We start from the raw sequence: 27,270 nt of genomic DNA, 5'->3' as shown, positions 1-27,270 counted from the left end.
CTGGCAGGTTTTCTTATGTCTTTGTAGTTAAGCAGGTTTAACTTATACATTATATTTCCTCCTGGCACTAGAAGCCTCTGCCCAAACATCACTTTGAGCAGTTGCATGATACTCCTTCAAGTAGCTGAGCCACGGCCTACTTCACCATTAGCCTTGTGAAGTCCGGCATGGAATTGGCCAGGGTTCCTCAGTTGTAAGCAGCTGAGACTGTCTCCCACTGATTTGCACCAGAAGAGAATTCCCTGGAGCGATTGAGAGAAATATGGGAGAGGAGTTGGTGAATGAAGCCCCGGAAAGGGCAGGGACAGGGTAGGATGGAAGGATGGTGGAGGCGGGGGCTTGTGGCAGGCTCGGGGCCTCCCCGCGGGGTGAGCCAGCCCACACCCCCCGGTCCAGGAGTCGGAGCGCCAGAGCAGGAGTGTCTGGTGGGCCACACCCACCCCGTGCCAGGGGGATAGAGGCGCAGTCCCACCAAGCCACTGTCCGGTGAGGGAGAGGAGGAGTCCCAGTGCAAAACTGGGGTGCTGCTGGCAGAAGACGGGGGTGCACCACCAGGCCGTGTGCGTTCACACGCTCAACGAGGGGAGCGGGCGTGGGGCTTATCCAAGCCGGGGGACACGGAGGAGGTGTTCCTTCGAGTTGTAAGATCTCCGTGCGAGGATGGCCCGTCCGCGTGCGCCCCTGGGTGCAGAGTCAGAGGCCGCGTGGCGAGCCCGGGCGGCCCGGGGCTCGACCCCAACGTTGTCTGGTGCCCTCCCGCCTTCTCCGCTGAGTTTTGACGGCACGAGCCCAGAGGTTTGGGGAGGCAGCAGATCGTGTCCAGTGAAAATGCTTTTCTGTCGGCCCTGCGTTCGCCAGGCGTGTGGCGGCCAGAGCAAGACAAGCTTGGGCTGGCAGGTGGGCATAGCGGTCGGTCAGCAGAGAGTCACGTGGCGCCTGCTCTGTGCCGGGAATATCGGGGACAGGACAGCAGCCTCGAGAAGCTTGATTCTGGGGGGGAGTGGAGCATGAGCAGAGAAACAGACGCACTGATGCACACGGGGAAAGCGTTACACAAGGCCACGTGGAGAAAAGCGCGGGTGGGGAGGCCAGCTTTCGGCCGGGATGGTCGGGGAAGGCCGCCAAGGAGGCCACGTGACAGGAACCAGCCGCAGAACGAAAACCCTGAGGCGGCAGCGAGCTGGGCCGGTCCCGAGCTGCGTGAGTGAGGCCGGGATGGACGGAGGTTTGGCTCTGGTGGGCTGCGGGGAGGGGGGTGCAGCCGGTTTCATCCCGGTTGCTGTGGGGAATGGTTGGAGGGTTGTGAGCAGAGCAGCCACGTGGCCTGGTCCCCCTGGGTCTGTGTGGAGGATGGAGGATGGAGGATAGAGGACGGGCCGGGGCGCAGGGTGGGGACCAGGTCGTGGGTTCGTTTGGTCCGTCGGTGGAGGCTCGAGCCGGGCGGCGTGGGGTGTGAGAAGCAGTCGTTGCCGAGCGTGTGTTCTCCAGCCTGGCGAGCGCGTCTGCGGCAAACACAGGTCCTCGCTAAGTGAATGAATGAGTGCTTGAGTGAGGGCGGGGGAGCCCTGTGTGCTGGCCCGGTGGCTCCCGTCCCCGGGCACAGACCCCCCCCCGTCATCTCTGGCACCCACTCACCGGCCCCCATTCCTGGGAGGGCTCCCAGCTGCCCCTCTGTCTGGAGCACGGCGGCTTGGGGGGGAGGAGGGGCCGCTGAGTGGTGCCCCCCGACCGTCAGCAGTCAGTTTGCTTCCCGCCGTGTCTGTAAACCCAGGCCTTCCTCAGTGGCCCCAGTGCAGCGACACGCGGCCCCTGTGTCTCGCGCCCTCCTGCTCACCCTGGCCCGGTCCTGGTTTGGGCGTCTGTGGGCCCCCAGCCTGGGGGGCTCCCCTTGCCACCAGGCGTGGTGGTGGGGTGGGGAGGGGCAGGGTCTGTGCTTCTCGGGGGGTGTCTGCTTTGTGCTGGGGCTCCTGCAGCGTCGGGGCCGCCTCCCTCAAACATCGGGGCCTGTGGCACCAGCCAGGCCCAGCTTCTCTCTCTCCGAACCTTCTCTGGGCCGTGGGGCCTGTCTGGCTTCCGCAGGTGACGCTGCCCAGAGGCAGGGCTCTGAGTGTCTGTCACCTGCTCTCCCTTCAATGACTTTGGTGTGAGCTGGGAGGGAGGCAGAGGCAGCCGTCTTTTAACTTTTTCCGGATATTTCCCCGGGTGGACTCCAGGAGGGGGACCTATCCTGAACACACAAGGATTGTTTTAAACCCAAGATGGGGGTCTGGAGGAGGGCGGCCCTGCCCGCCTTCCCCCACATCGGGCCCGTTAAGTTTCTTCTGGTCCTTTAGAAGCAGCTCTGTTTGCCCCCCGGAAGCCAGCCCTGACCTCCAGCACCCACGGCCTGGCCCATCTCCCTCCAGTCCCACTCTCTGTAGCCCAGGGGTCTGTGTGACTGTGGCGTCTGTGACGTGTGAGCTTCCTTAGGGCTGAGGCGGGCGTCCTTCACCTCCGTGTTCCAGACTGGTCAGGACGGACCCTTGATAACCTGATGGATGAATGCATTGCTGACCGAGGGCAAAGGTCCCTGACTCGGGCAGCTGAGGACAGGGGTGGGGCAGCTGCTGCCAGACACTGGCTACCTTCCTACCTGGGTGGGCCGGGTGTTCCTGGTCGGCACCCCGTCCTCCTTCCAGGCCTGAAAGAGCCAGGGCCTGGCTCTCTGCCCACTTCTTGGACTGGTAGCCTTGCGCGTCCCTGTCACTTGGGGCTCCTCTCAGAAGCTAGAGCCCTCTGTGACCTCTGACCCCTCTGGAGCTGAGAGCTTCTTTCACCATCGCACGCTCAACCCCGGCACAGCCTGCACGTAACGAATTACCGGTACATATTTGCTGAATGAGTGGAGGCAGGCAGGAAGGCAGGAATGAGTGAGATCTTTCTTCCTGGGGCCCCGATGGGCATAGATGGTGTCCTCCTCATCAGAGGTCAGAACAGGCCTCTTGACCTGGGCCTCGGCCAGCACGAGGAACCCCTGGAATGTTCCACGCTCGGGTTACTGTGTAGCCGTGGAGCAAGTACCTGGGCTTGGGGTTCTTCTAGGCCTCACTGGCTTTTCACCCAATGATCATAGTGGTGGGCTGAGGCTAGGTGCGGGGTTAGAGGGCAGATACACAGTGTTTACAGTAGACAGGGACACCACTGTGGAAATGCGGTGCCGAGGAGCTCCAAAGCCGTAGCTGTGTGTTGAGACCAAACATAACCTTTGAGTTTCTGTTTCAGTTCGTCAGGATGCCTCGGGGGCCTCCTGGCTGCACAGCAGCCTGCAGGGCCAGGGCCACACTCCTGAGCTTTACCCGTTGCTCCTTCACAGAGACGGAAGAGGTGTTCTCCTTGTGTCTCGAAGGGAGGGCTCTGGAGGTGGCCTCTGACCTTCACTCAAGGTTCTTCCCGCCACCACGGGCAGGAAGAGGTCCCCTGTCCTCCTAGCCTGGGTTGTGGGGAGGCCTGCCTCCAGCTCAGCTGGGCGAACTGCTCACGTCACAGCCCCTTCTGTACCCTCCTCCGTATCACTCACGTGGAAAAATCCCCTAGTGTCAGAAGTCACGGGGCTCTCTTGTGTGTTTTTAAAGCCCATTAATTTGATGGACTCCATAACTCACCGAAGGCTCCGGACAAAGAGCCCAGACCTCATTATGGGCAGATGTCTCTTTTAATACTTTTTTTCTCCTTTCCCTAATCTGAGGTTACCCCTTTAATTGTGACTTTAGCAAGGGATCAGTGCAGGGTCATGTGCAAACGTGCTTCTTATGACTTGAAGAGTGATAGCTTTTCTGGTTGTTTTCAGCACACGCCAAAGAAGATGAGTCAAGGACCGACACTTTTCTCTTGTGGAATTATGGGTGAGTAACCAAGGTGGCTGTGGACGGTCAGTCCTTCTCTAGCCCTTCCACCAGGGCCTGAGTCCTCCAGGTGAGACGCTAAAAGCACTTGCGGGACACAGGCACAGGGAGCAGCCGTGGGGACTCTCTTCCGTGTGTTTGAACTGTTCCGGTCTCAGCGGTGCTGGAGTGGTACAGGGGCTGCTGCGGCTGACTGAGGGGCCGGGCGCTGGTGTGTGGCTTACGAATCTAATCTCCAGCAGTGATACTGAGGGTTTCTGTCTGATTGTTAAAGGAATCATGTTCATTTTATTTTAATTCAGAAAACGCACCATAGTGTAACGTATAAAATAAAAACCACAGCCCCAATACACAGTTATAACTACTGTTAATATTTTGGTGTAGTTTATGTCCATTGCATTTTTTATATAGCCAAGTCCATGACGAACATGCGATTGTACAAAATTATTTACAAAATTATTTTTCCGCTTTTTTCGCTTAGTAATAATTACCATCGTTTCCCCGCAGCGCTAAAATTGCCCATTCCATGCATTTTAATGAGGCTCTGGTATTGCATTGTGTGGATGATTCAAAGTGTGTTTAACGATGTAACTGTTTCTTGGTAGTTGGGTAGAAGGACCGTTCTGTTTTCTGTTTAACAGTGACTCAGGGTCTGAATCTTGCTCTGCCTTCTGGATTATTCCTTAGGATCGTTCCCAGGTATGCAGTGGAGTGGCTGGAGAGCGGGAACATTTTCATTTTTAAGGCCGTTGCGTCATATTTCTGACATGCTTTCCAGAAAGGTTGCCTGGGTACCCTGCTCCCACGGGAGTGTTAATTACCCTTTGTATAAGGGGGCCAAAAAGAGGACCGTATTGACTGTATTGATTTCTCTCTGCTCCGGTTGATCGGGCAGTTTCTCCTTGCGCGCTGTCCCCTGGACTCCTGCCCCCTGCGGAGACACCTCGCCAGATGAGTTTCTGTAAACCAGGCTTCCACGATGGGTCCTCTCTTTCCGGTTTCAAGTTTGTCTCCGCAGGACTATGTAAAGTCTCTGTTGCCTTTTGTCTCGGCGCTTTGCCTCTGGGCACGGCGTTTTCTTCTTTAGACTCAGTTCCCTTAGGTGGGCGATGGGGGTGGTGCTGGGGGTGTCCCAGTGAGCATGGTGCTGTGCCACGCGCCTCACATGCAGGACCTCCTGGACTCTGCAGCTGCTTCGGGGGGCAGGCAGGGGCGCCCACTCACATCTGGGGAAACAGACCTCATGAGGTGGGTAGAGTTGGACCCGGAGCGGGTGAGGATTGTTTTCTTCTCACTCACAAGCCACAGCTCTGTGGGAGAGTCCCGGGCGGCCCTCTTGGTGCTGCCGCCCAGAGGAAGTGGAAACGGAGGTCACCTGGCCTTGGTTTACCCGTGTGACACACTTCTGAGGCCTGTCCCCACATGGGGCTTGACTGAACACCTCGGTGGTGGTTAACAGCTTTTGACAAACCCTCAGCGACCCGTCCACGTGGCCCAGAAGGCTGCCTCATTGCCTGCTTCCTGGTCAGACTCACAGTTGAGCTGTGGTTGGGCTGCCTTCCTCTGTCACATCCAGGAAGGAGAGAGGGGCTCCTGGGCACACGAACCCCTGAGCCCAGCCAGGAGGTCAGCTCTGAATTGGGCCAGGCTAGTGACCTGGACTGTGGAGATGTTGGTCTTTATTTCAAGGCCGTGTTGTGTGTCGGGCTTCCTTGGCCTTTGCTCCAAGTGCATCAGAATAAGTTGGAGCTCCTGTGGGTTCGTGATGGTGGTGTTGGCACTCACACAGTCACTCTGAACTATTTACCTTTTCTAAGCCTCAGTTTCCTCATCTGTAAAATGGCTGTTAGGACAGCACTTGCCTTGTGGGCGCGCCTCGAGCACTCTGAGACATTTGTAAGGAGGTTGGCACAGCGTGAGCTCCATACACAATAGGTGGAGAAGAGGGCTGAGGCCTAAAGTGAGAATCCTGCTCCTGCAGGGGGCCTCCATGCCCAAAGGGACCACCTTGGTCTCCTTGGGGAGGGGGTGTGAGTGAGACTCGCCCTCGGTGGGGAAGATGCTCAGCCCCAGGGACCAAGGCAGAGGCGTGTGGGGAGAGGCCTTTTCCCAGATTCCCAGCAGAGTTGGTCTGAGCCCACAGAGCCCAGAGGCCTGCTTTTCACCGGGTGGGGGGTGGGCCCTCTCTCTGGCCAGGGTTTCCAGGACGGCCTGTGCCGCTGCTCCTCCAGGCTCTTGTTTGCCGGGTGGCTCTTCAGGAAGGGCTCTGCAGTGTTCCCCTCGCCCTCGGGCTCTTCCCTTCCATGGGGTCTGTCCCCCTCCTGCTCTGCTGGCTGGCATTAGGGCACTGCCAGGCAGTGGAGGGGCAGTGGGACAGCCACTCTGTGAGGTCTGCGCAGTTACCCCCGCCCTCTCCTCGGTTTCCCTCTCTCCCACATGCTCATCTTTCTGTTCTCAGCCCCTTCTTGGTTCGGGAGACCCTGACCCACCTGACAGCACGCACTACCAGGGCTTTTAGAAAAGTTCACCACAGTTCGTTTCAGTGGCTTGTTCTGGTAGGTAGGTATTGAATACCTACTCTGTGTCAGGCGCTTGGGGCGGGGATAGAGCGAATCAGCCCCTGCCCTCATGGGGGTTTCTATCTGGCGGAGGAGGAAGGCCAGGGAGCAGTGGATTCCCGTGGATTAGGCCGACTTCCACGATCCGCGCCTGAAGCGGGCCCTCGGCACTGTAGGCGCGTAGCGCATCTTCCTGAGCCTCACTTTCCTCGTCCTGCATGTGGCAGGTGTTTGTGGGATTTAAAGAGACAGTGGCACCCGGGAGGTGCCGGCTCAGCCCCTCCCACCTCCATCCCTTTCCTGCACTTACTGAGGCAGGGATGTCAGCAGTCCAAGGCCTTCCAGGCTGTGTGCTCGTGGAGACTCCGGTGGCTGCTCCAGCCCAGTGAACCCGGGACTCAAGGTGTGGCCTCGCCCTGTGACCTGAGTGGCAGTGAGACTTCATCCTAGCTGTGCCTGCTTTTCCGTAGCAGGGAAGAGGACACCCAGTGGGTCCAGCCAGACTTTTCCAGAGGGTTTTGGGCCCTTCCTGGGATGGACAATGCTCAGCAAAGAGAACACATCATAGCACTGGGACTTCCCTGGTGGCGCAGTGGTTAAGAATCCGCCGGCCAGTGCAGGGGACACGGGTTCGTGCCCTGGTCTGGGAAGATCCCACATGCCATGGAGCAGCTAGGCCCGTGCCCCACAACTACTGAGCCTGTGCTCTAGAGCCTGCGAGCCACAACTACTGAGTCCACGCGCCACAACTACCGAAGCCTGTGCACTCAAGGGCCCACGTGCAGCAACTACTGAGCCCATGAGCCACAACTACTGAGTCCGTGCGCCTAGAACCCATGCTCTGCAACAAGAGAAGCCACTGCAATGAGAAGCCCGCGTACCGCAAAGAAGAGTAGCCCCTGCTTGCTGTAACTAGAGAAAGCCCGCGAACAGCAATGAAGACCCAATGCAGCCTCCAAAAAAAAAAAAAAAAAATTAGTATTATAATCACCAAAACCCCCTGCCTGTCTCCTGAAGAAAAAGGACTCACATTCTGGCCCTGATCAGTGGAATTCTCCCTTGAGAGCTGGGGACAGCTTGGCCCTGTGACTCGGGACATTTCCCTCCTAAGCCCCCACGCAAGGGTCCTAGCTGGACACCAGGATGAGTTAGAGTTTCATAAATGTTCTCAAGAAAAACCAGGCAAGTGTATTCGGGTCGGGAGTGCCTGTTTGCTTCCTCTTAAAAAGCCACCCTTGCAAGTAGCTCAGCCTCCTCTGCACCCACTGAGATGAAATGCTTTACTAATATAATCGGCGCTCACAGCAATGTTTGGTTTTGAGGTACTTCATGCTCAGTTACTGTGAGCTGGATTACAGGCCCCTCCCCACCTTTGTCTCGCCCTCCCCCCGCCGCCCCGTGCCCCAAGTTTGGGGACTTGATACAAAGAAGTGGTTTTGTTCTTTTCCAGAGTGGGGCTGTGGGGGGACAAAGGCAGCGTGAAGTGTGGATGAGAGAAGCAGGGCAGAGTGGAGCCAGGCCACCGGCAGGCCGGGGCTGGGCGCCCATCATCAGGCTGCCCGCCTAGCCTGGTTACCGCAGGGCCCCTTCTAGCAGAGACAGTGCTGTGCCTCTTGGTTTCTTTTCTCACCTCCCAGACCGTCCTCAGCACACCTGTGCTGAACTGGAATTTCCTCTGCAACCAGCTTCTCTGGGGAAGAGCCATGTCTGCCCGGTTATTGCGTTCTTGACACAGGAAACCTTGGTCAGGTGGCAGTTTCATGGGTGTGGCCTGCCCACTGGTTAGCTGGCCTGAGAGGCGAGCCAGCCCCCATTCCTGGCCATGATTTCTAGTGGGTGTGGACAGGGGCCTGGCTGCTCCCTAGAGGACCTTTCTGTGCTGGGGAAGGCGGGGGCTGCCCGGGCAGCCTCAGCGCGCAGCTCCCTCCCTCCCTCCGGCTCCTCTAGCATTTGCCGTGGGAGATGCTTCTTCACGCTAACCCAGGGTCACACGGGTACTAGTTGAATCTCTTTTGGTGAAACAGGGCAAGTGGTGGGGGGTGAGAGGGGCCTCCGCTCACCACGCTCGCCTTGGCTAATTGCACCCCTTGAATGAGTTCCGTGTTGCAGGGACACTGGACACTACACACTCCTCCTCCTCGCTCAGGCCAGGAGGAGACCGGAAATCAAATAACGTGAGAAAGTGCATGCGACACCAATTATCTGAAAGGCCACTGGGAAAAGCTGTGTAAATACAAGTCAGTGGACAAAAAACAAAACAATTCAGATGCTAAAAAAAAAAAAGAAAATTGGGCGGAAACCCATAATTACTTTAGGAGTTATGGTAATAAATTATTTATTAATGTAAATTACTTCACAGGCAAAGAACGTAGAGGAAACTTGAGCAGAAGGATCATACATGATGTATAAAAAGGAATTGTAAAAATATTATAGCAGCCCCGCTTGTGCCACTCTGGTACAGGTTTGTCAGCATTTTAATTATAAGCCCTTATTTTCTTTGTTTAGTTACTTGGCTGTTAAAGTCTGCTCTGTGCATAAAAGGGTTTCTCCCTGGGGCACCCTCTGTACTAATTTCTACAGGGTAAGTCATTTGGCTGTGTTGAGCCGTGCAGGTTGAAAAGATATCACTTCGAGATTTGGTAGCTTTTGGTCTTTTCACTCCACCACTGTTTGTCACTGAAAGTGGGATGTGATTGCCCCGTGCAGGAAAAAGGCAGCATTCAGAGGCTGAGCATTTCAGGTTTCCGAGAACAAACACACACATGACTGAAACAAAACGAACAACAGTGATAACAAAGCCAGAGTTTCTGGTCTCTGTGGCTTTTTCCGTCTCTCAGAGATGGCCATGCTGCATATCATCACTGGACCAGGGTCTCCTTTAAGAAACTGATTATTAACCAAAATAGGCTAGTATATCCATATACAAAAGTGCATATGCATGATTTTTTTTTGGCTGCGTTAGGTCTTCATTGCTGCGCGCGGGCTTCAGTAGTTGTGGCTCGCGGGCTCTAGAGCGCAGGCTCAGTGGTTGTGGCGCACAGGCTTAGTTGCTCCGTGGCATGTGGGATCTTCCCGGACCAGGGCTTGAACCCGTGTCCCCTGCATTGGCAGGTGGATTCTTAACCACTGCGCCACCAGGGAAGCCCCTATGCATGATTTTTAAAAACTTACTTTTAATGACTATTTTTATTTATTGTGGTCATAGGTGTGACCTTTCCGTCTCTAAAATAGTGTAAGGTTTGTCCATACAGAGTGCTTTCAGTTTTTCCTTGCACCATTTATTGGTTTCAGACAGCGTTTCTGGAATAATGTACAGAACGGAAGTAGGTGCAAAGTGTAGTTGGCACATGATGGCTGTTTACAGTGAAAAGGGAGCCTCCCAGGCTGCCTTCTCACCCGTGCTGGTCTGACATGGGCAGGAGAGGGGCCCCAGAGTTGCTAGAGGACAGGGGCTGGCAGCTGCCGGACTGGCCTTGGGCAACCCCAGTGTGGTGCATCGTCAGGTTGCCTTCCACATGCAGAAATCGTCATTAGGAGGCAGCCTGGCCCAACTGCAAGAGCACGGCCTTGGGACCGCAGGCTGCTGTTTGCTAGCTGTGTGTCCATAAGTGAGACGTGATGCTGTCTTGAAGTTCAGTTTCCTCACCAGTCACACGGGGAGTGCTGTGACACCTCACAAGATGAGTATTGTGCTTGGGATATGTGCTCACGCTTTTTCCCAACTTCAGCAAGGATCCCAATGGGGTGTTAGTTAATTAACAGTTAATGTGAATTTATTGACAGTTTCCTGAAAAGCTCTGCCAGCTGTCAGTTTTTTGGTCTGTATAATGGCACCCAGCTTTGCTGCACACATCGGTTTAGAGATGAATCACAGGCAGCTGCCCATTTCCCATGCTCTGTGCATACCCACAGCCGGGGTAGGAATCTGACGGAGATGGATGAAACCAGCCTTTCTGCCTCTTCAGAGTTTTTGTTGCCACTAGCTTTTCCCAGCATATTTCTGGAGGTTGGGGATGGAGGAGGAGGTCCATTTAGAGCTGAAAGGGGCCGTCACAGGGCCCTAGTCCGCACTTCCTCCTACAGATTGGGAGGCCGAGGCCCATGTTCCCAGTGGCCAGTCTGGAGGGTTTTATTTACACCTCTGTACTGTCTGGGGATCCCACTGGGCCTCTTTTTATGAGAGCAAAGACTTCTCAGAAGCAGTGGCAGCTGCCATGCACCACCCCAACCTGGCTGGTGACGTCAGGGCCCCAGTAACCACTCTGAACCCACCAGCCTCTCGGGCATCTCCCAGCGCCCCTTGAGCCAGCCTCCCACTTGGTGGGACCAGTGGAGCGTTAGTTATCTCCAGCCATCCTTGTCCCTTGTCCTCAGGCCTTGGCTGAGGAGCTTGGCATCTTGTGTTGTTGTTGTCCCTGAGCCCAAAACGCCGCTGACATTTTATGATTTATTGCAGATGAGGGGGCACAAGCAGAGGCTGACGCTTGGGTGGGCGGAGCCCAGCTGTGTCTGTCTGACACAGCTCTGAATTGAGTCTCCGTTCTGGTGATCCAGGGAAAGAGGCGCACCCGTGGGCCAGGGCCTCTAAAAGTTCATTTACAAGTAGACGCCGCCGTTGACGGATAGCTCATGTCGTTGCCCCTTATGTCTTTCCACCTGTGTTCTTTTCGTAAGACCGGTTTAATAAAGCTGGTTTCAGAGAGACACCTCAATTCTCTTGAGTTTCCCCTTGAAAGGGTTGGTGAGCTTCTACCCCCAAATCAAGCATAGAGTCCTTGCAGCCCTGAGACCAAGTTAGCACAGCCCAACCCACAGGGCAGGGCAGGGCAGGGCAGGGCAGGGCCGGAGACTGATGTCAGCACAATAGACAGGTGTGAAATCCAGGAATGAGTCAGCCGACCTTGGTGTGACTGAGGCCTGGGCGGCAGCAAGAGCCTTCTGTGCCTCGGGGCTGTGCTTCAGGTGTTTAACCTTTTCTAGAAACCACATTCTGCTGTGGTTATGTCACCATAAGGCAGCCTCTAAACACAGGATAAAGATATCCAAGGCTGTAAATCTCTTCTGTCTTTTGAACGTAAGAAGGCTTGTAGTCCACTCAGAACCTGGGCCCCTGGGAATCTCCCTTCAAGTTTAAGGGCAGACATGGAAACAGGAACATTTGAGGTCAGCTGCTATTTGTGTCCCTCCGGGTGTTTTCTTTCTTTGAGCTCTGGATCTGTGCACCCAGCAGCCTTCTCTCCTTAGTCAGGGGCTGGTTTCAGGGCCAAAGCCTGTGATACGGCTGGGGGATCTGAGCTCCTGTCCCCACGTGTGTGCCCGTCGGCTTCTGTGCCTCGGGGAGTGTCCGGCTCGGTCGTGGCGCCTCAGCTTGGACAGACGCCGTGGAGGCCACCTAGTCAGGCCATCTGCGAGAGAGCTCGATGCTTCCGTGGCTCGTGTGTTTTGCGTAGTTTGCCCCACATCCGTAGGAAGAGGGCCGTGTGCGCTTATGCCGCTCCTGTGTGTGACCTCAGCCTTGTGAAGGCAGGCTCGGCAGGGAAGTGAAGGAACTGGAGCTGCCCCTGAGGGTTGAAGGCAGGGGGGCCTCGCCGAGAGCCTGAGGGGCCGGTGCCTGTGTCCAGGGGCTGTGCCCCACCTGCTGGAGGCGTGGTGCTGGGAACCTTCCTGAGAAGCTCTAGGCCACGGTGTGTCTCGGCGGGAGGGGGGCTCACGCAATCCCCTTCACGTGAACGGTGGGCCTCTCGGGCCTTTCCCACTGGCCCTCCATCCAGAACATGCCGTGCAGCTCGGGGTCCCCACCCCCTCCTGTGAAAAGGGACCTTGAGGAGCTTGAAGGACAGAGTCATCCTCCTCCGTAATTCTACTTTCTGTTGTTGGCCCCAAACAAAACAAACGCCAGGACACCAGTGTTCAGTGACGTTCTAAATCCAGATTTTTGGAGACTGGGATGGTCAACCCTGCAGAAGCTTCCTGGTGTGTCTGGATGGTCTGACTGGGCTGCCGCAGAGGTGTTTGAGAACCCAGGCCCCTGTGTAGCCTGCAGTCCAGAGCAGCGGTTCTCAACAACTTCGTGTTAAAATAACCTGGGGAGTTTATTAAAATGCAGGCTTTTACCCCTAGAGATTCTGTGTATCAGAATCTGGGCCTGGGAGTCTGCATTTTAACAGCCCAGAGGATGCCCCCTGCAGGTGGTCCTGAAACCACACTTTGAGACATCCTCGTGCAGAGCGTCCAGGTTCCCGTTCCAACCAGACCCCACAGAGATGGGTCCCCGGTTGCAGAAGGGCCGAGGCTCAGCTGTCCGAGCCTTCTGCAGCGTGGTCACAATCACGGCTGCCGTCTCGAGAGCCTGTTCCGTCCTCGCAGGCCCTGTGCGAGGCAACTGTTTAGTTCTCAGAATAGCTCTGCAGGGTGGTTATCACCAGTGCCCTCATTTTATAGATGAAGAAACTGAGGCTCTGAGAGATTAATTAAGTCACTTGCAGAGCTGAGGCTCGAACCCAAGTCCACACCCTTCCCACCACACCAAGTGAGCCCTGCTCTGTGGAATCCCCACGTCCACGGCCATCGTCACTTCTGGAAGAGTTATAGTTGTTTGTGCAGAAGTGGTATTGAATGGAGGGGCGGGGGTGTCCGGTATCCTCTCTTTGGAGCCGAACCGAGGCCTTTTGTACACCATGACGTTGGGCCTAACGCTCAGGGCGGTTTGCCATGAAAAATTAGCTTCTATTCCTGTTTCTTTTGTCTGGTGACCTGACCCAACAAATCGCCTTCTGTTCCCTGAGTAAAGGGGGAAAACACAAGGGCTAAACATAGCCTCGATTGTTTTTACTTTTCTTATATTGTACTTCTTGAAGCGATAAAGATAGAAACAATTAAAATATTATCTGCTCTGCAGACAGAACAAGTGGCCACCTGGCTGGTGTTGACACACAGTAGCAGTGCTCAGTATAGGGCAGTGCTTCGTGTCTTAGCTATTGCGGTGCCAGCCAGTGTCCTGGCTGGTTCATACGCAACCATCCCTGGCCGTGGTGGGGTGGGGAGTTCAAGGCACAGCCCAGGTTGGACCTGGCTGGCCAAGGAACGGTTACCTGTGCCAGGGACAGAGGATAAGCGAGACCAAGTGAACACCCATGGTCTGCTCTGTAGTTTTTATCTGCGCTTCGTCATACCCTCCTTCTTCCACCCACCACCGGCTGAGGTCTGCTGTGTGCCAAGCTGTGTGCTGGGCACGGGAGAGTCATGCTGGGACTGTGCTCCAGAACTTCTAGCTCAGTAGATGACGTAGACACGTAAACAGATCATTCAAGTTCAGTTAACATGAGCCACGTGATTGAAAGTCTAGGCAAAGAGCTGCAGGTGCCCAAGGGCTTGTATGGGAGAGCGTATCGGCAGAGGAGGTGATGTTTGAGTTGGCTCTGCAGTGGGAAGTAAGAGACTGGTGCAGGTCTCTGCAAAGGTGTGAAGGCGTGGAAGAACTCACGTGGGAGGGGAAGCCGCAGGTCCACGGCGGTCGCGCTGCACCCGCATTTAACCGGTGGGTTGAGTTGAGAACTGACTCTTTTACTCCTCCCTACAACAAAGACATCTATGTATTAAGGTCAATAGAGGCTTACTCTTCAAAACAGAGACAGGTGGTTCCTGTAGGCAGGTAGGAGCACGCGAGAGTTAGCCATCCAACCCCAGTTCCCACTGGGGATTTGATAGTTAAACCGCAAAACAAGTCGAATGCACACCCCTCTGCACAGAGATGTCACCTGTGCTCATTCCTGCAATTGATTGATTAAACTTTAGTTTTATGTACTCTTCAGGGCTTTGTACACAAAACCAGGAGGAGTGGGCTTTATGGGCTGTTGCAGGGATTTTCAAGGATGATCTTGGCTCTCCTTGACTCTTGTCTGACTTCTGCTGTCACAGGAAGTCCGGCGTGCCTGGAGCACAGGGCCTACTGGGGAGACCGCGAGTAGACGGGGCCCACGACGTGTGTGGGCCTCACAAAGTTCTCTGGGGGCAGAAAGGAAATGGGACTGGAGTAGGGAGGCCCGAGTCAGGAAGCACCAAGATCACAAGGTAGCCACTGGAGAGACAGGATGTTCGTGCTTAACTGGCTCCCACTTGCCCTTTGTCTCACGATCTCCCTAGAGATGGGGACAATTCCAGGGCCGTGAAAGACAAGTGGAACAGAAAGTGGTATCTTCTGAGGATAGGACCAATCTCTTTTAATTTCCCAGGTTTCCCAAGGCCTGGGACAGAGACCGTCTCCAGTGGGCTCTAGGCTCCTTAAGTTGGGGCCACTATGGCACCATCTTGGGGCCCTCACTGCCCTCGGTTGGGTCCTTGGTTCCTTCCCCATCGACCACATTTGTGGCCCATGTGGCACCTCAATGCCTTGTCCCAAAAGGGGAGTCGGTGGCGAGCATTGTTTGATGGGAACTTCCTAAAAGGCCAAAGGAGCAAACCCAGAGGAGGATGGGGTCATAGGCCCTGGTCCTCCACATATTTGTCCATATAGAAAACGTAGAAGCTCCAGGGAAACAAAAATGAGAAAAATCAACTGGCTCTGTGCCAGTCAAGCATGAACATTTTCGTTTATTTCCTTTTTATCTTCCCATATAACATATGTATTTTACTAAATAGGAATCACGCTATCTCTACAGTTTTGTATCCTGTTTCTTTATGCTTAGTATTGCATCATTAACATTTCTCCACATCATTAATATTCTTTGAAACTGCTTTTTTCATGCTCCACGGTATTCCCTGGTGCTTCATTTAACCAGCCGCCTACTGTAGGACATTTTAGTTGTGTTTACCAGTTTGCTGTCACTCATATCCTTTTGAAGAACATCATCATACATAAACCTTCACTTGTTTCCGAGGATAACTTTTCTTCTTCTAAATCAGAGATGGTCGTGACTCAGTCAAGGTTAGTTTGTATTTTTTAAAATTTTACTCTAGTATTAGTTTACTGAACTTTCAACTGCTGACGAATGTCAAATTGAAACTCTTTTAAAAGAATGGTGAGGGACTTCCCTGGCGGTCCAGTGCGTAAGATTCTGTGCTTCCGCTGCAGGGGGCGCGGGTTCCATCCCTGGTTGGGGAACAAAGATCCCACGTACTGCACGGTGTGGCCAAAAAAAAAAAAAAAAAAAAAAAGAATGGTGAATATTTGAGGAGTGGTAGGTAGTGAGGACCTATTTTGAACAGCATAAATGGTATTTGCAAAAAGATAATTTTTAGTAATGATTTGTCAGGGTTTAGTAATGATTAAGTTACAGGAACACTTATCGAGACTTGCCGCGTATCAGGGCCTGGGCAGATTTCAGGGATGAGATGAACTGCACGTTTAGCGTCAGTCCTGCGTTGTTCCCAGCTGGCCTAACTCGGCAGATCTCTCTCCTGTCTCTCCAGCTTCTAAGGCCCTCCTGTGGGAACAGCCTCTGGACGATTCCTGCCATGTCCCCTGTCCAGGGTCCCAGCGCCTCAGGCTCTGCGTCTTATGGGTGCACAGGGTGCCCAGGAGGAAGGAGCATCACATTTAGCCCTGATTTAGCTTTTCCTTTGGCTCGTGAAGCTCCCTTTGGGCCTCACTGGTCATTCATTCCCTTTGAACCTGTCCAGTAGTTGCTGCTTGTGGCACTCAGCATGGAGTGAGTCCCTCAGGTGTGTCTCTCGGGGCCCTTTGAGAAGTGGCCAGTGGTAGAGAAGATGGTCCTACAGTCCTTGCTGCCTGGAGCAAGGACGTCACAATTTTCTGAGTGATGGCTCATCTTGAACGACTAGTAAACTCCTTGAGGGCAGGGCCAAGGTCAGACTGCCTTGTGGTTCCCTCAGTGCTGCAGTGTAGCGAAAAGAGCAAAGGGCTTTGAGGTGGGTCCGCCTGGGTTTGCATCTCGTCACTTGTTAGGTGTGTGGCTCGGGGCCACTTACTCAACCCCCCCAAGCCTGGGTCTTCCCATCTGGGCGGCAGTGGTAGCCGTGCGGGGCACTGTGCCGGGTTACACCACCCACGGTGGCTGCGCAGTAACTGATTGCAGTTCTGAGAATCAGTGTGTGTGAAATAGCTACTGGATGTCATTTCAGATTTTACTTCTCTCCTTCTACTGACTGACTTGGTCATACTTTTCTCCATATCCAGATTTGCACGGTTTATAAATACGTGTAGATTAGAAAAACATAGAAACATGGTAGCATGTTGACCCCTGGCAGCACAGCGTATTTCTTAACTTTGCTTTTGTATTGTGAGCTTGAATACAAGAACTGTGTCAAGTTTGTTCTCCTAAAATTCTCAGCACAGTGCCTGATTCCGTAGTAGAAGAATAACAAATAGTTCTTGAATATTTCTCTAAAGTAAGGGTTCAAGTGCAAAAGTCCGCATTTCCTAGCAGGGTTAGCTTGTTTATCCATGCATTCATGGAGAGACCCGAATGTGTAAGTTGAAATTGTACCCTTACGTCTTTGCAGCCCAAGACTTACTTCTATAGATTTTAGCCACTTTGTCCTCGATTTCAGCCAGAAAGCAAGTGAACACAAGGAAAGTCCTCAGTGATTGGCAGCTAATGTTGTTGGTTATGGAACATTTTGGCGGAGGGGATGTAAATCCATGAAATATCCAGCTTCTATTGTCAGCAAGTATTTTAAAGATGGAAATCAGATGCACTAACCTGGCAGCACCTCCAGCCCCTCGGAAGTTCTGACAGACTCATCTTTGGTTGTGGTCTTCCTGCCAGGGTGTCGAGTCCCAGCCCCAGAGCAGCAGAGCCCTAAGACGGGATGTAACAGACACGTTGCCCCCACTCTGCTGCCGGCCAGGGCAGGGGTGAGGCAAGTCAGTTTCCCTTCTAGAAAATGAGATGCCTTTGGGGTGAACAGTAGTGCTTTGGACTTTCCTGGGAGGCGGTGCGGTATGTTGGAAAGGAAACCGTCTCAGGAGTCCTGGGGGCTGCCTGGATCCTAGACCTTGCCCTGCTCCTGACTCAGCACTGTGGGACTCATGTCCCCTCTCTGAGCCTCAGTTTCTCATCTATAAAGCGAGGTTGGACTGGATGGCTTTTAAGGGCCTTTCTGGCTCTAACGTCCTGTTTAAGACAGGCTCTTGGTGAGGAGGTAGAGGGCTGGCACGAAGGCCTTCTCAAATCCTGTTTCTCTTTGTCATTTACGAACCAGAAAATGACAGATGGCGAGACCTGGACAGGAAGTGCCCTCTTCAGATCGACCAGCCGAGCGCCAGCATCTGGGAGTGCCTGCCCGACAAGTGTCAGGACAGCGCTCTGTGGCACCCGGAGGCCGCGACTGCCTGCGCGGTCACCAACCTGATCAAAGACCTCAGCCTCAGTGACCACAGCGGGAACCCCTCCGCGCCCCCCAGCAAGCGCCAGTGCCGGTCGCTGTCCTTCTCCGACGAGATGTCCAGCTGCCGAACATCGTGGAGGCCCTTGGGGTCCAAAGTCTGGACTCCTGTTGAAAAGAGGCGCTGTTACAGCGGGGGCAGCGTCCAGCGCTACTCCAACGGCTTCAGCACCATGCAGAGGAGCTCCAGCTTCAGCCTCCCATCCCGCGCCAACGTGCTCTCCTCGCCCTACGACCAGGCGGGACTCCACCACCGATTTGGCGGTCAGCCCTGCCAGGGGGCGCCGGGCTCGGCCACCTGCAGACAGGCAGGCGACATCTGGGGCCCCGACCCGAGCCCCGTGGGCGGGGCCCGACTGGACATGCAGCGGTCCCTCTCCTGCTCGCACGAGCAGTTCTCCTTTGCGGAGTACTGTCCGCCCTCAGCCAGCAGCACCCCGGCCTCGACGCCGGAGCTGGCCAGGCGCTCCAGTGGGCTCTCCCGCAGCCGCTCCCAGCCGTGTGTCCTTAACGACAAGAAGGTCGGCGTTAAGCGGCGTCGCCCCGAGGAGGCGCAGGAGCAGAGGCCCTCCCTGGACCTGGCCAAGATGGCGCAGGTAAGAGCCCCGGAAGGTGCTGGAAGGCGCTGCAGAAGCACCCAGGTGCTTATCGGAGCCTCCGCGGCTCCTGGCCCGTCCCGGGCAACCGCAGGGTGCCAGTGTCAGAAATGCCCAGGAAGTGGGTTAACTTCCTCGTTTTAAAAATTCTATACAGTGCAAGATGAAATCAAGCCCCCCCCTTTTTTTGTTTTTTTTTTAAACATCTATTTCTTTCCATTTAAAATCAGAAATGCTCTTTCCCTCTGCACACGTGCTAGCGGTACAGGAGCCGACAGATGGTGAGAGGCAGGGCGTCGGGCAGTCCAGCGTCACCAGACACTGGTGGTCCCCCTCCTGGCACTTCTCTGGAGCCTCTCCCAGGAGCCCATCCCTGCAGCCGCCGTAGGAACTGCTGGCACAGGCCGGGATTCAGTGTCACTCGGATCACGCCGATCCCGAGATCAGGGCCGTGGGTGATAGTTTTAAAGAACGAGAAATGGGGGAAGGCACTTATTCTTTTGATTAAACTGCCAGCAGTGTGAGACCATCAAGAAATTGTGATCACTCTGCTCTGTGCCACCTGTGTAATCATCCTTGCTGTTCGCTGTAGGCGAGGCCTCTGGCCACACACCCCTGTCACTTGTGCTTTATCCTCCGAGTCTCAGAGCCCTGCCTCCTGCGAACACTGATCTTGGGTGTGGGTTTGAATGAGATGAACTTGGAGTTAATACACCATCATCAGGACAGTCTCCAAGCCTGAGGGCTGCCTGCGTTTGGTTCTCACTGCGGAGTCCCAAGGATCAGAGCGTGACAGTGAGGCCCAGGGAGCAGGGTTGGTCCTTGTGACCACCTGTCCACTCGGGGACAGATGGGTGTGGTGGGTAGAACGCGGCGCTCTAGATTCTGTGTCCAGGGGTCCTCAGGTGCTCAGAGCCACGGTTTGAGCATTATCTTTTCTAGTCTTGTTATGTGAGCATCTGTCACGCTGGGCTTGAGGGAGTGGGGACTAGCTTGGCGCTGAGAGGTTGGCCTCGCTCGTGAGCGTATGGCCACGTCTGTGCCGGCAGGCTTGTCGTGTCCACCCCTTCCCAGGCACCACTGCCTTCCTTCAGTGGCCAGTGCTGCTTTTTCAGCCGGGCCTCCTTTCATTTCAGAATGAAAATACAGCTTCTGTTTATGGCGTTTCCTTCTCTTCTAGTTCTCCCTCCAAGCCTAGAGGTCCCCCCAAAAGAAGAGGTGCAAGTATCTCTGGTCTAGGCCACCGACCTGACCCCTGAGTCCAGCCCTTCTGGCCACCTTTGTCCAAGAGCCCAGGCCCTGCCCTCATGGCCAGTTTCCCTTCCTCCCGTCGCCTCTCCAGGGGTGTCCAAGCTAGACAGTGATCGAACACATTCATTCAAGTTGGACAGGCAGGTGGAATTTTCCTTCCTGGAGAAATGTAAATAGGTAAAAAGGCTGGAAAGGTAACAGATTTGGGTGACTGCTGAAGGAAACCCAGAGCCCTGAGTTGTGGGGACGATAAATGGCTTCAGTTAAATTTTTAATGCTGAGCTTATTTTATTAGCTGATAAGCTAGATAGGTAATAAAAACAACATACAGGTGTCATTGTATTTTACTAGCCACAAGTTGGAATAACGCCACTGGCATCACTGGAGGCATTTCCCGTCCTCACTTGGGTAGAAACCATTTAAAGATATTTTGCCCGGTGGGACTGTGCCACCGCTTCACTGGCTCCAGGCAGCCCTCCAAGGTCCTGAGGAGTCTGCCCTCATTCTGCCTGTCTTTCCCCAGCCAAGGCCTGGAGAGGGCGGGATCCCGGGAAAGCAGAGAAGGGGCCCCTGGGAAGCGTGTGGGCCGAGGGGCTGCGGCCAGAGCCCTGGGGATGGATGGGCCCTGAGCCGCCCCCCACCAGGCCTCCAGACCCAGCCAGCCCTCTTCCCCTGGGGCGCTGCCTACTTCGGCTCCCCCACCAGATGATTCATGGCCTCGGGAGGTGGGCCTTCCTCCTCCTGGAGCCTTGAAAGCCAGGCCTAGGGCCACCTCTATGCATTTGAAGAGCGCTGGACGCAGCCTGGAGCATGTAGGGCCCTCAGCCGGCACCCTGTCAGTGGTGGTGTTGCTGGGGGTGGGGGGGTGGGGGGAACCTGCTCGCAGCCAGACGGCGGTTGGTGCAGGACTTACTGCCCCCAGACCCTGGCCTCCGCGTGCTCTTACCCACACCTGTAGCTGCTGGGAAGCAAGCGGGTCTGCACGACGGTGGGAAGGCCGGCTTGTGCCGAGGGTCAGCGCTGCTCTCTGTCCTGCTACCCTTTCCTGCAGCCGGATCGCAGACTCTCTCTCGTGGGTCTTTTGACCTTGCTTTATACGTTCACCTCCCTGGCGGGAGGGGCTCCGCGTGAGCATCATCATCAAGGAGCCCCTGTGTGCGTGGGCTCTGGGCCCAGGTGCGTGAGCGACTCGAGCTGAAGGCACAGAGTGAGCGCATTGCGGTCAGACCTCTGGGACGACGGGCAGCTCCGCTAAACCCCGGCCACCAGAGGCGCTGGCCGGGGCCGGGACCTCCCTGGGGTCTGTGTGAGCAGCAGCAGCGCCCAGAGCAAGGGTGGTAGCCCGAGCCTCTCCAGACTGCCACAGAAAAGGGACCAGGGAGGGACCCCGGGAGAGTCAGGCAGGCAGGAGAGGCCAAACGCCCCGAGGTCCTCGTGCACACAGGGAGGCCCTGGGTGGGCACCGCTCTAAGGTACGGGCTCTGAGCCAGAAGCTGAGGCCTTGAGAGGTAGATGTGCCCTGGGGCTGTGTCCCTCCCAGCCCCTCCTGAGGAAACAGACCCTTCTGGAACATGGTGTTCACCTTTAGATCCTCATTTGGGGGGGCGGGGCATTGACGAATCAGAAGGCCTCAGAGATGGGGCAGGAGGCTGGCAGCCCTGGGCGAGTTGCTTAACGTCTCTGTGCAGCAGATAACAGCGGCACTGCCTCCACCACCACCATAGGACTGTTGGGAGGAATCGGGGAGGTCACGTAAGTCCGCGCGCGTGTGCGTGTGCTGTGTAAATGTGTCTGTGTGTGTGCGCGCACCTGTGTGTATGTGTGTAGCTACGTATGGTGTCTGTATAAATGTGTGTGTCTGTGATACCTTTTGATACGTGTGTGAACCTTGATCTACACACACATCACCTGCACACGGGCCCAGGGAGCGCTGACCGATCCTGATGGTTGTCGTCGTGATGGCAGGGCTTGGGAGGGAAGGCGTGGGCTTGTTCTGGGCATCTCCAGGGGCAGAACCGGGCCTAGAGGGTGACGTCCTGAAGCCTCCCCTTTTCTTTGTCTGACGTCTCCTTCCTTCTGGTTTCACCCGCCCTCTTCTGTCTTTGCCACTTATGTCTTCTCGCTGCTTCCTCTTCTTGCCTCATCCTTCTCTTCTGAAAATGGGAAGGAGGCCTGCCCTGCAGCCCTGCTCCGCCTGCGGTAAGCTCCATGTTTTGGAGCTGGGGGTTGTGAAATGGGGAGAGAATCAGAATCGCCACCTGCCAGAGGAGGCTGGCATGTGTGAGCGTTCTCGTCTCATGTCTGTCACCCGTGGTACCAGGATGGAAGGGACTCCAGGAGCCCACCCGACGCCCCTGCAGGTGCCCTGCCCTCCCAGCCAGGTATCCGGGCACAGCTCCCAGCTGGCAGCAGCGGTGGCTCTTGTCCCTCGCAGCAGTGGGGGAGGGGGTTGGTGAGAATTGCGTTCAGGTTGTCTTGGCTTCTTAAAGCCTGAGTGCCCGGCTCTCAGGCAGGGAGCTGGGTCCTGAGTGAGGGAGGGCGACTGTCGAGAGGAGGCCCCCGCGGGGAGGGATGGCGCGAGGACCTGGCCCCGAAAGGCCCTCCCTCCCTGTAACCGTGACTGCAGCCACTCGTTCCACAGAGCCAGACGCTCAGAGGTGGCCCGGGGGTCAGTCTTGCCTCGTGTGTGCCAGGGCTGGTCCTGCTGACCTCGCCACGCAGCTTTCTTCACGTGGTCTGTCAAGGCGCCTTCTGCCTGGTGTTTTATGTGAAGCTGCAGCCTCCTCTTTGCAAAGCGACAAGTGTGTGCCATTGAGGGCAGGGCCCAGCCTGAGCACGTGAGTTGTTCATTAGCGGGACTTTCGCTGACATTATTTATTACTGCTTTTTTGAGACCTGGTTTGACCACCAAGCATTGGTTGACTCCCAGTGAGACCTGGGCTGTGTGTCGCCATTTAGACATGGATCACGTGTGTGAGCAAAGGTTTCAGCAAAAGCGACAATCAAGGATTACCCGCCGAACGCCATGCCCGGGGTGTCCTAGGCCCTGCTGTATTTTTAACTCCAAGCTGGTCAGCTTGAAAGAGCAACAAATTGTATTTCTCAACAGTGCTTCCAACAGAAGGGAGACGTTTGTGAGGAGGGGTCAGGCTGCTGGAACAGAGGTTTGATTGATTGCAGCTGCCCACACACTGAGCCCCCGAAGCTCCCGGAGCAGGCCTCAGAACAGGCAGCAACTGTTGTGTTAGCAGATGTTGGAGGGGCCGGTGAAAGCTGGCCGGGGGCAGTTTGGGGTAGGAAAGAAGCATGAGGTAGAAACCACGCTGAGAGCCGTGGTCCCGCGGACGAGTCCAGGAGAGCAGGTTGGCCGGGGCCGCATGGGCTCTGAAGGTTGAGGCGTTGCTGGTGGAAGTGGGCGGAAGGCCTCTCGCAGACGCTCATCAGCAACTCATGCCTCTTGGCCGGCAGGGTCGTCCCTGGGTGAGGCCCCCTCTGGTCAGCCTCCCGCTCTGGCCTGTGTGCTGGTGGGGCCTGCCTTGAACGAGGGGTGGCCCTCACACCACCGGCTGCACTCTGGCAGCCCTGGCAGCTGCAGGCCAGCTGTGCTTTCTCTTGGCAGAGTCCTGGGCTCAGGCCCGGCTTGCCTGAGCCTTTATGGCCTTCTGTGCCCTCTGCCAGCGGCCGGCCACCTCACTGGCTCCAGTTTCCTGCCCCTTTGCACCCTTAGCATCCTTCCTGCGGGCGTGGGGAACTGTGCTGACAGCAAGCAGAGGAGTTCAGAGGTGGGTCGCCCTTCGCAGCACGGAATGCAGATGGGTGTTAAGATCTTTGAGGAATAGTCATGGAAAGCCCTGGGATTCCAACTGGGATGACACATGGGAATAGTTGCTTCCTGTGAGGAAACAGGATGGGCTTGAACAAAGGAAGGGAGCCTTTAAGACCCAGGCCATCAGAGCAGTGGACGCCAAGGGTGGCAGCTCCTTCCATGCTCTTGACAGACATTGCTGGCCAGTTGCGGTGGTCCTTCTGGTTGAACTCAGAGGAAGTCTAGAATCTTCCCCTCCGTGACCTTGGCAGCCACTGCTAAGTGATCTGCCACCTCTGCTCTTGTTCACCCCTCACTCGAGGGTCCGGGAGAGCTGGTGACTTGCGCAAAGCCACGCGGCTCCTGAGGAGGCTGGGGAGACCGGGTTCAGTGCTCCTCCTGCGCTGTGACCTGCCCCCAGGTGCCCCTTCCAAGTAGCTGACACTCGCGGGACACAGAGGGCGGCGTAGAGGAGAAAGCGTGAGCTCTGGTGTCAGGTGGGGCTCAGTTCCCCACTCTGCCGCTTTTTTGAGCTGTGTGCCCTTGGGCAGCTCACCCTCTGTAAGCCTCCATTTTCTTGTCTGTACAATGGGAATGACAGTTCCTGTTTCTCATGGGTGTGGGCAGGACTCACGTGGCGTGCATCCAGCCAGGGATGATGCCTTCACGTCAGAGCCGCACCCTGCAGCCTGTCTCGTGGGCTCCCGCGGTCAGCTGGGCTTGCTGCTTCTGGCACAGGGGCGTCGTGATCCTGCAGCCGTGGAGCAGGGCCGGGCCGGGGCGGGAGAGTGGTTTCAGCTGTCTCTAGTCCCTCCTTCCTCTCAGAAACACCACAGAACCCCTAATGGGGGTTCTCATAATTTGAGGAAACCCTTATTCAGACCCCTGGATCCTTCCTTGTGTCCCAGGCACAGCCACCAGGTTGCATAAGCAATCTGCTTAAGGTCACTCGGATCAGGGCCGAGTGTTGACACAATAGCTTTGATCTCCTGGGGAAAAGAAAAATAGAAGGAGTTCAACTGGGGACATGCCAGGGAGGCAGCTTTTAACGCCACTTGGTGATTTTCCATGCCTTAATTGAGAGTCTCTCTGAGCTGAAGGAAGGGTGCTTGAGGCGACAGAGCTCTGGGGTGCCCAGGGCTTTCTGGATGGGGCCTCTGCTTCCTAACCCAGGTGCCCAGGTGGGAGCCCCTCCAGCTCCCCGCGTGAGCTTGGGGCACCCGCGACTGGCTAGGCCCTGCTCTCCCGTGTCAGGCGTGGAGGCAGGAGGTGGACGCCCTGCCCCAGGAGCCCACAGCCTGTGGGCCTGTGGGAGGCGCATCTGAGGACATCTCCGGCCCTGCTTTGTGGGGAACGTCTGGAAAACGTCTGCTGTGTTGTGTTGGATGTTTCCAAGGCAAGTCCCCACGCATGGTGGTTCCGCGTCCCTGCTGAAGTCTTGTGTTGGGCGGCAGAGTGAATAGCCAGGAACTTGGTGTGGCTGTCAGTGCCCTGTCCACCTGCTGTGTGCATGGGGCATCTCTGGTCCCTGGTAGCATTTAAAAGAGGCCAGGCTTCCAGAATGTTCTCACAGCACCTTAGAATCGTGTGACCACGGAAATAAGCCCTGAGGCGGCCCTGGAAGCGTGCAGGTGGGGTGGGTACGGGGGCTTGCGCGAGTGCGTGCGCCAAGGTCAGAGTCAGGAGGGGGCTGGGAGGAGCCCCTTGTGGCTGGACCAGAGCGGATGATGGGGGCAGGGGACCCGAGCGCAGGGCCTTCTCGGTAGGTCCTCTGAAGATGTTTGTCTTTTATTCTGAGCGCAGGGGGAAGCGTTAGAGTTTTCAGCAGGGCAGTGACAGCCCCGCCCTCACGCTCCTGGCTGGGGGGAGCAGCATGGACTGAGGGGTCGGGGAGGCAGGGGGCTGTTGGCAGATAGGACCATGGGCCAGACCAGGGCAGGGGACACGCTGATTCCTGTCAGGGGCTGAAACGTTCTGGAGGCGCGACCAACAGGCCCAGCCAGGGAGTTGACCTTGTCATTAGCTTCCAAGTCACAGACCTCACTGGGCCGAGAATCAGTCACCCTAATCCCCAGAGATAACTGTCTTTAAGCTATCGTGTTTAGAGTTTGCTGATCATAAGTCCCTTTTGTTATCTCACCTGCAGCCCTCACTTTGCCTGTATTTCTTCGTGATCTGTTCTCAGTAGAAGTGAAGTGTAGCTGATCACCATGATTCCTTTTGTTTCCACAAGTGTCCTTGAGACCATCCCGCCCCCACACCCTTAGGTATCAGTGCTTTGCCAGCCCAGGCTGCCCCTTCCCACCCTGAGGAAACCGATTCCTACCCTTTCTTGTCACGCCTGCCTCCAAGCCTCCGACTCCGTTGCTGAAGCTTCTCCATCCTTGTCCACTTGAAACTGGCTCCCCTATTCTGGGCTTGGCTGGAGAACGCGGGGCAGCTCGGGGCCGCGGGAGGATGCTCTCAGTTCCGAAGGCTTGTCACACTGGGTCGCGTCGAAGCTGTGCCGCATCTGGTCTGTTTACATCAGCTGAAGCAGAGTCTCTGGAAAATGAGGCGCCTGCAGTGGCCTTTGTGAATCCACTAACAGAGCGCAGTGACCTCAGCCCAGCCTGGAAGGCTGCAGGGCAAGGGGCCGCTTGAGAGAAACCCGGAAGGATTTCAACACTCCCTGTCTTATCCCTGCGTCCTTACTGGGGACGGCGGGATAACGCCTCCCCGGAAGGAGCTCCAAGCCCTTGGTGAGCCTGTGGGTCTGCCCCTGGGAGGGCCGGAGACAGGGAAGCACGGAGCGGGGTCACTGAGACGGACGTGTGACTAATTATGAGCCGGGCCTGAGGTGATGCGCCTGCCGCCTACCCATGCCTTTATCCTGTACAGGCCGCTGGCTTTCGTGGGGACCCACACAGGGTGAAATTATGCCCGTTTTGCCTTTTGTAACGTAGTCCTCCATTGTCCCAAGCGTGGCATCAACATAGAATCCCTGTTGACATGAGCCATTTATCTGTAAAATTTTTGCCGAATCAGTCTTCCTGAATTCCTGGCCTTTCCTGCAGCTTCAGGCCACAGTCGAGAACTAAAGAAAGCAAATGCCATGCAGGAGGGCCAGCCAGCCCTTTGCCTCAAGCCGGCAGGAACTTGGTTTGACTGGACTCAGAGTGGGTGTTAATTGCCTATTTATGGCGAGAAGATTAACAAGGCCTCCTTTGAAAGTTGAGCATAGTAGAACTCTTGGATAATTCCTTTTGGGGAGGGCGAGGGGTGGCTTTTTTTTCTGTCTTGGAGAACAAAAGAAATGGTTGGTTCTAAAATATAAGGCAACCACCAGAAGCTTCATTTGTGAGCAGTGGCAGTGAGCTCACATCATAATATGTCACTGAAGGCCACCAGGCCCAGAGCCTTCCCTGAAACAGTGCAGGGGCCTGTAATGCATTTCATCTTGGTGGAGAGGGTGGTGGCTGTGCCGTAGCCGTTCCCTTGACAGAGCCCTGTGCGTGGAGAGTGGGGCCGGCTGACAGGATTAGCCAGGGCCTTCCTGGCGGGGCCAGAAACCACCCCGTGTGTCCAGAGAGGTTGCTGTGGACAGTTGTTGACCAGGTTCCTGAAGAACCCAGAAGCCGAGGTGTGAACGCCGGTATCACGGAGGTGGCTACTGCCGGCAGCTGCTCCCACCCGGGAAGAGGCTGCCCTCTGGAAGGCCCGGCAGCTGGGAGTCCACAGGCCCGTGGGGCTGAGGAGAGGGAGGGCGAAGAAGTTGGCTCTGCAGATGCTGGAAAAGCTGCAGACTGGAAGCAAGTGCTGTGAATGGACCAGACTGCTCCCGCGGGTGAGCA

At 55.8% G+C, this 27,270-nt stretch overlaps 1 protein-coding gene across 4 annotated transcripts in view; it reads left to right on the top strand.

Moving 5' to 3' along the window:
- The window catches only part of FAM53B (family with sequence similarity 53 member B), a 148,684-nt gene that overhangs the window by 77,709 nt on the left and 43,705 nt on the right, over positions 1–27,270 (top strand). For all 4 annotated transcript variants that reach the window (XM_082633795.1, XM_082633794.1, XM_082633796.1 and 1 more), the window contains 2 exons: positions 3,827–3,881; positions 17,603–18,381. In XM_082633795.1, coding sequence (XP_082489921.1) covers positions 3,827–3,881; positions 17,603–18,381 — 834 coding nt within the window. The remainder of the gene's footprint in view (positions 1–3,826; positions 3,882–17,602; positions 18,382–27,270) is intronic.

This window comes from Mesoplodon mirus (assembly GCF_964341445.2).
Source record: "Mesoplodon mirus genome assembly, chromosome: 2".
Lineage (NCBI taxonomy): Eukaryota > Metazoa > Chordata > Mammalia > Artiodactyla > Ziphiidae > Mesoplodon > Mesoplodon mirus.
The sequence above is the reverse complement of the archived record's forward strand: the minus strand, read 5'-3'. Positions and strand labels throughout refer to the sequence as shown.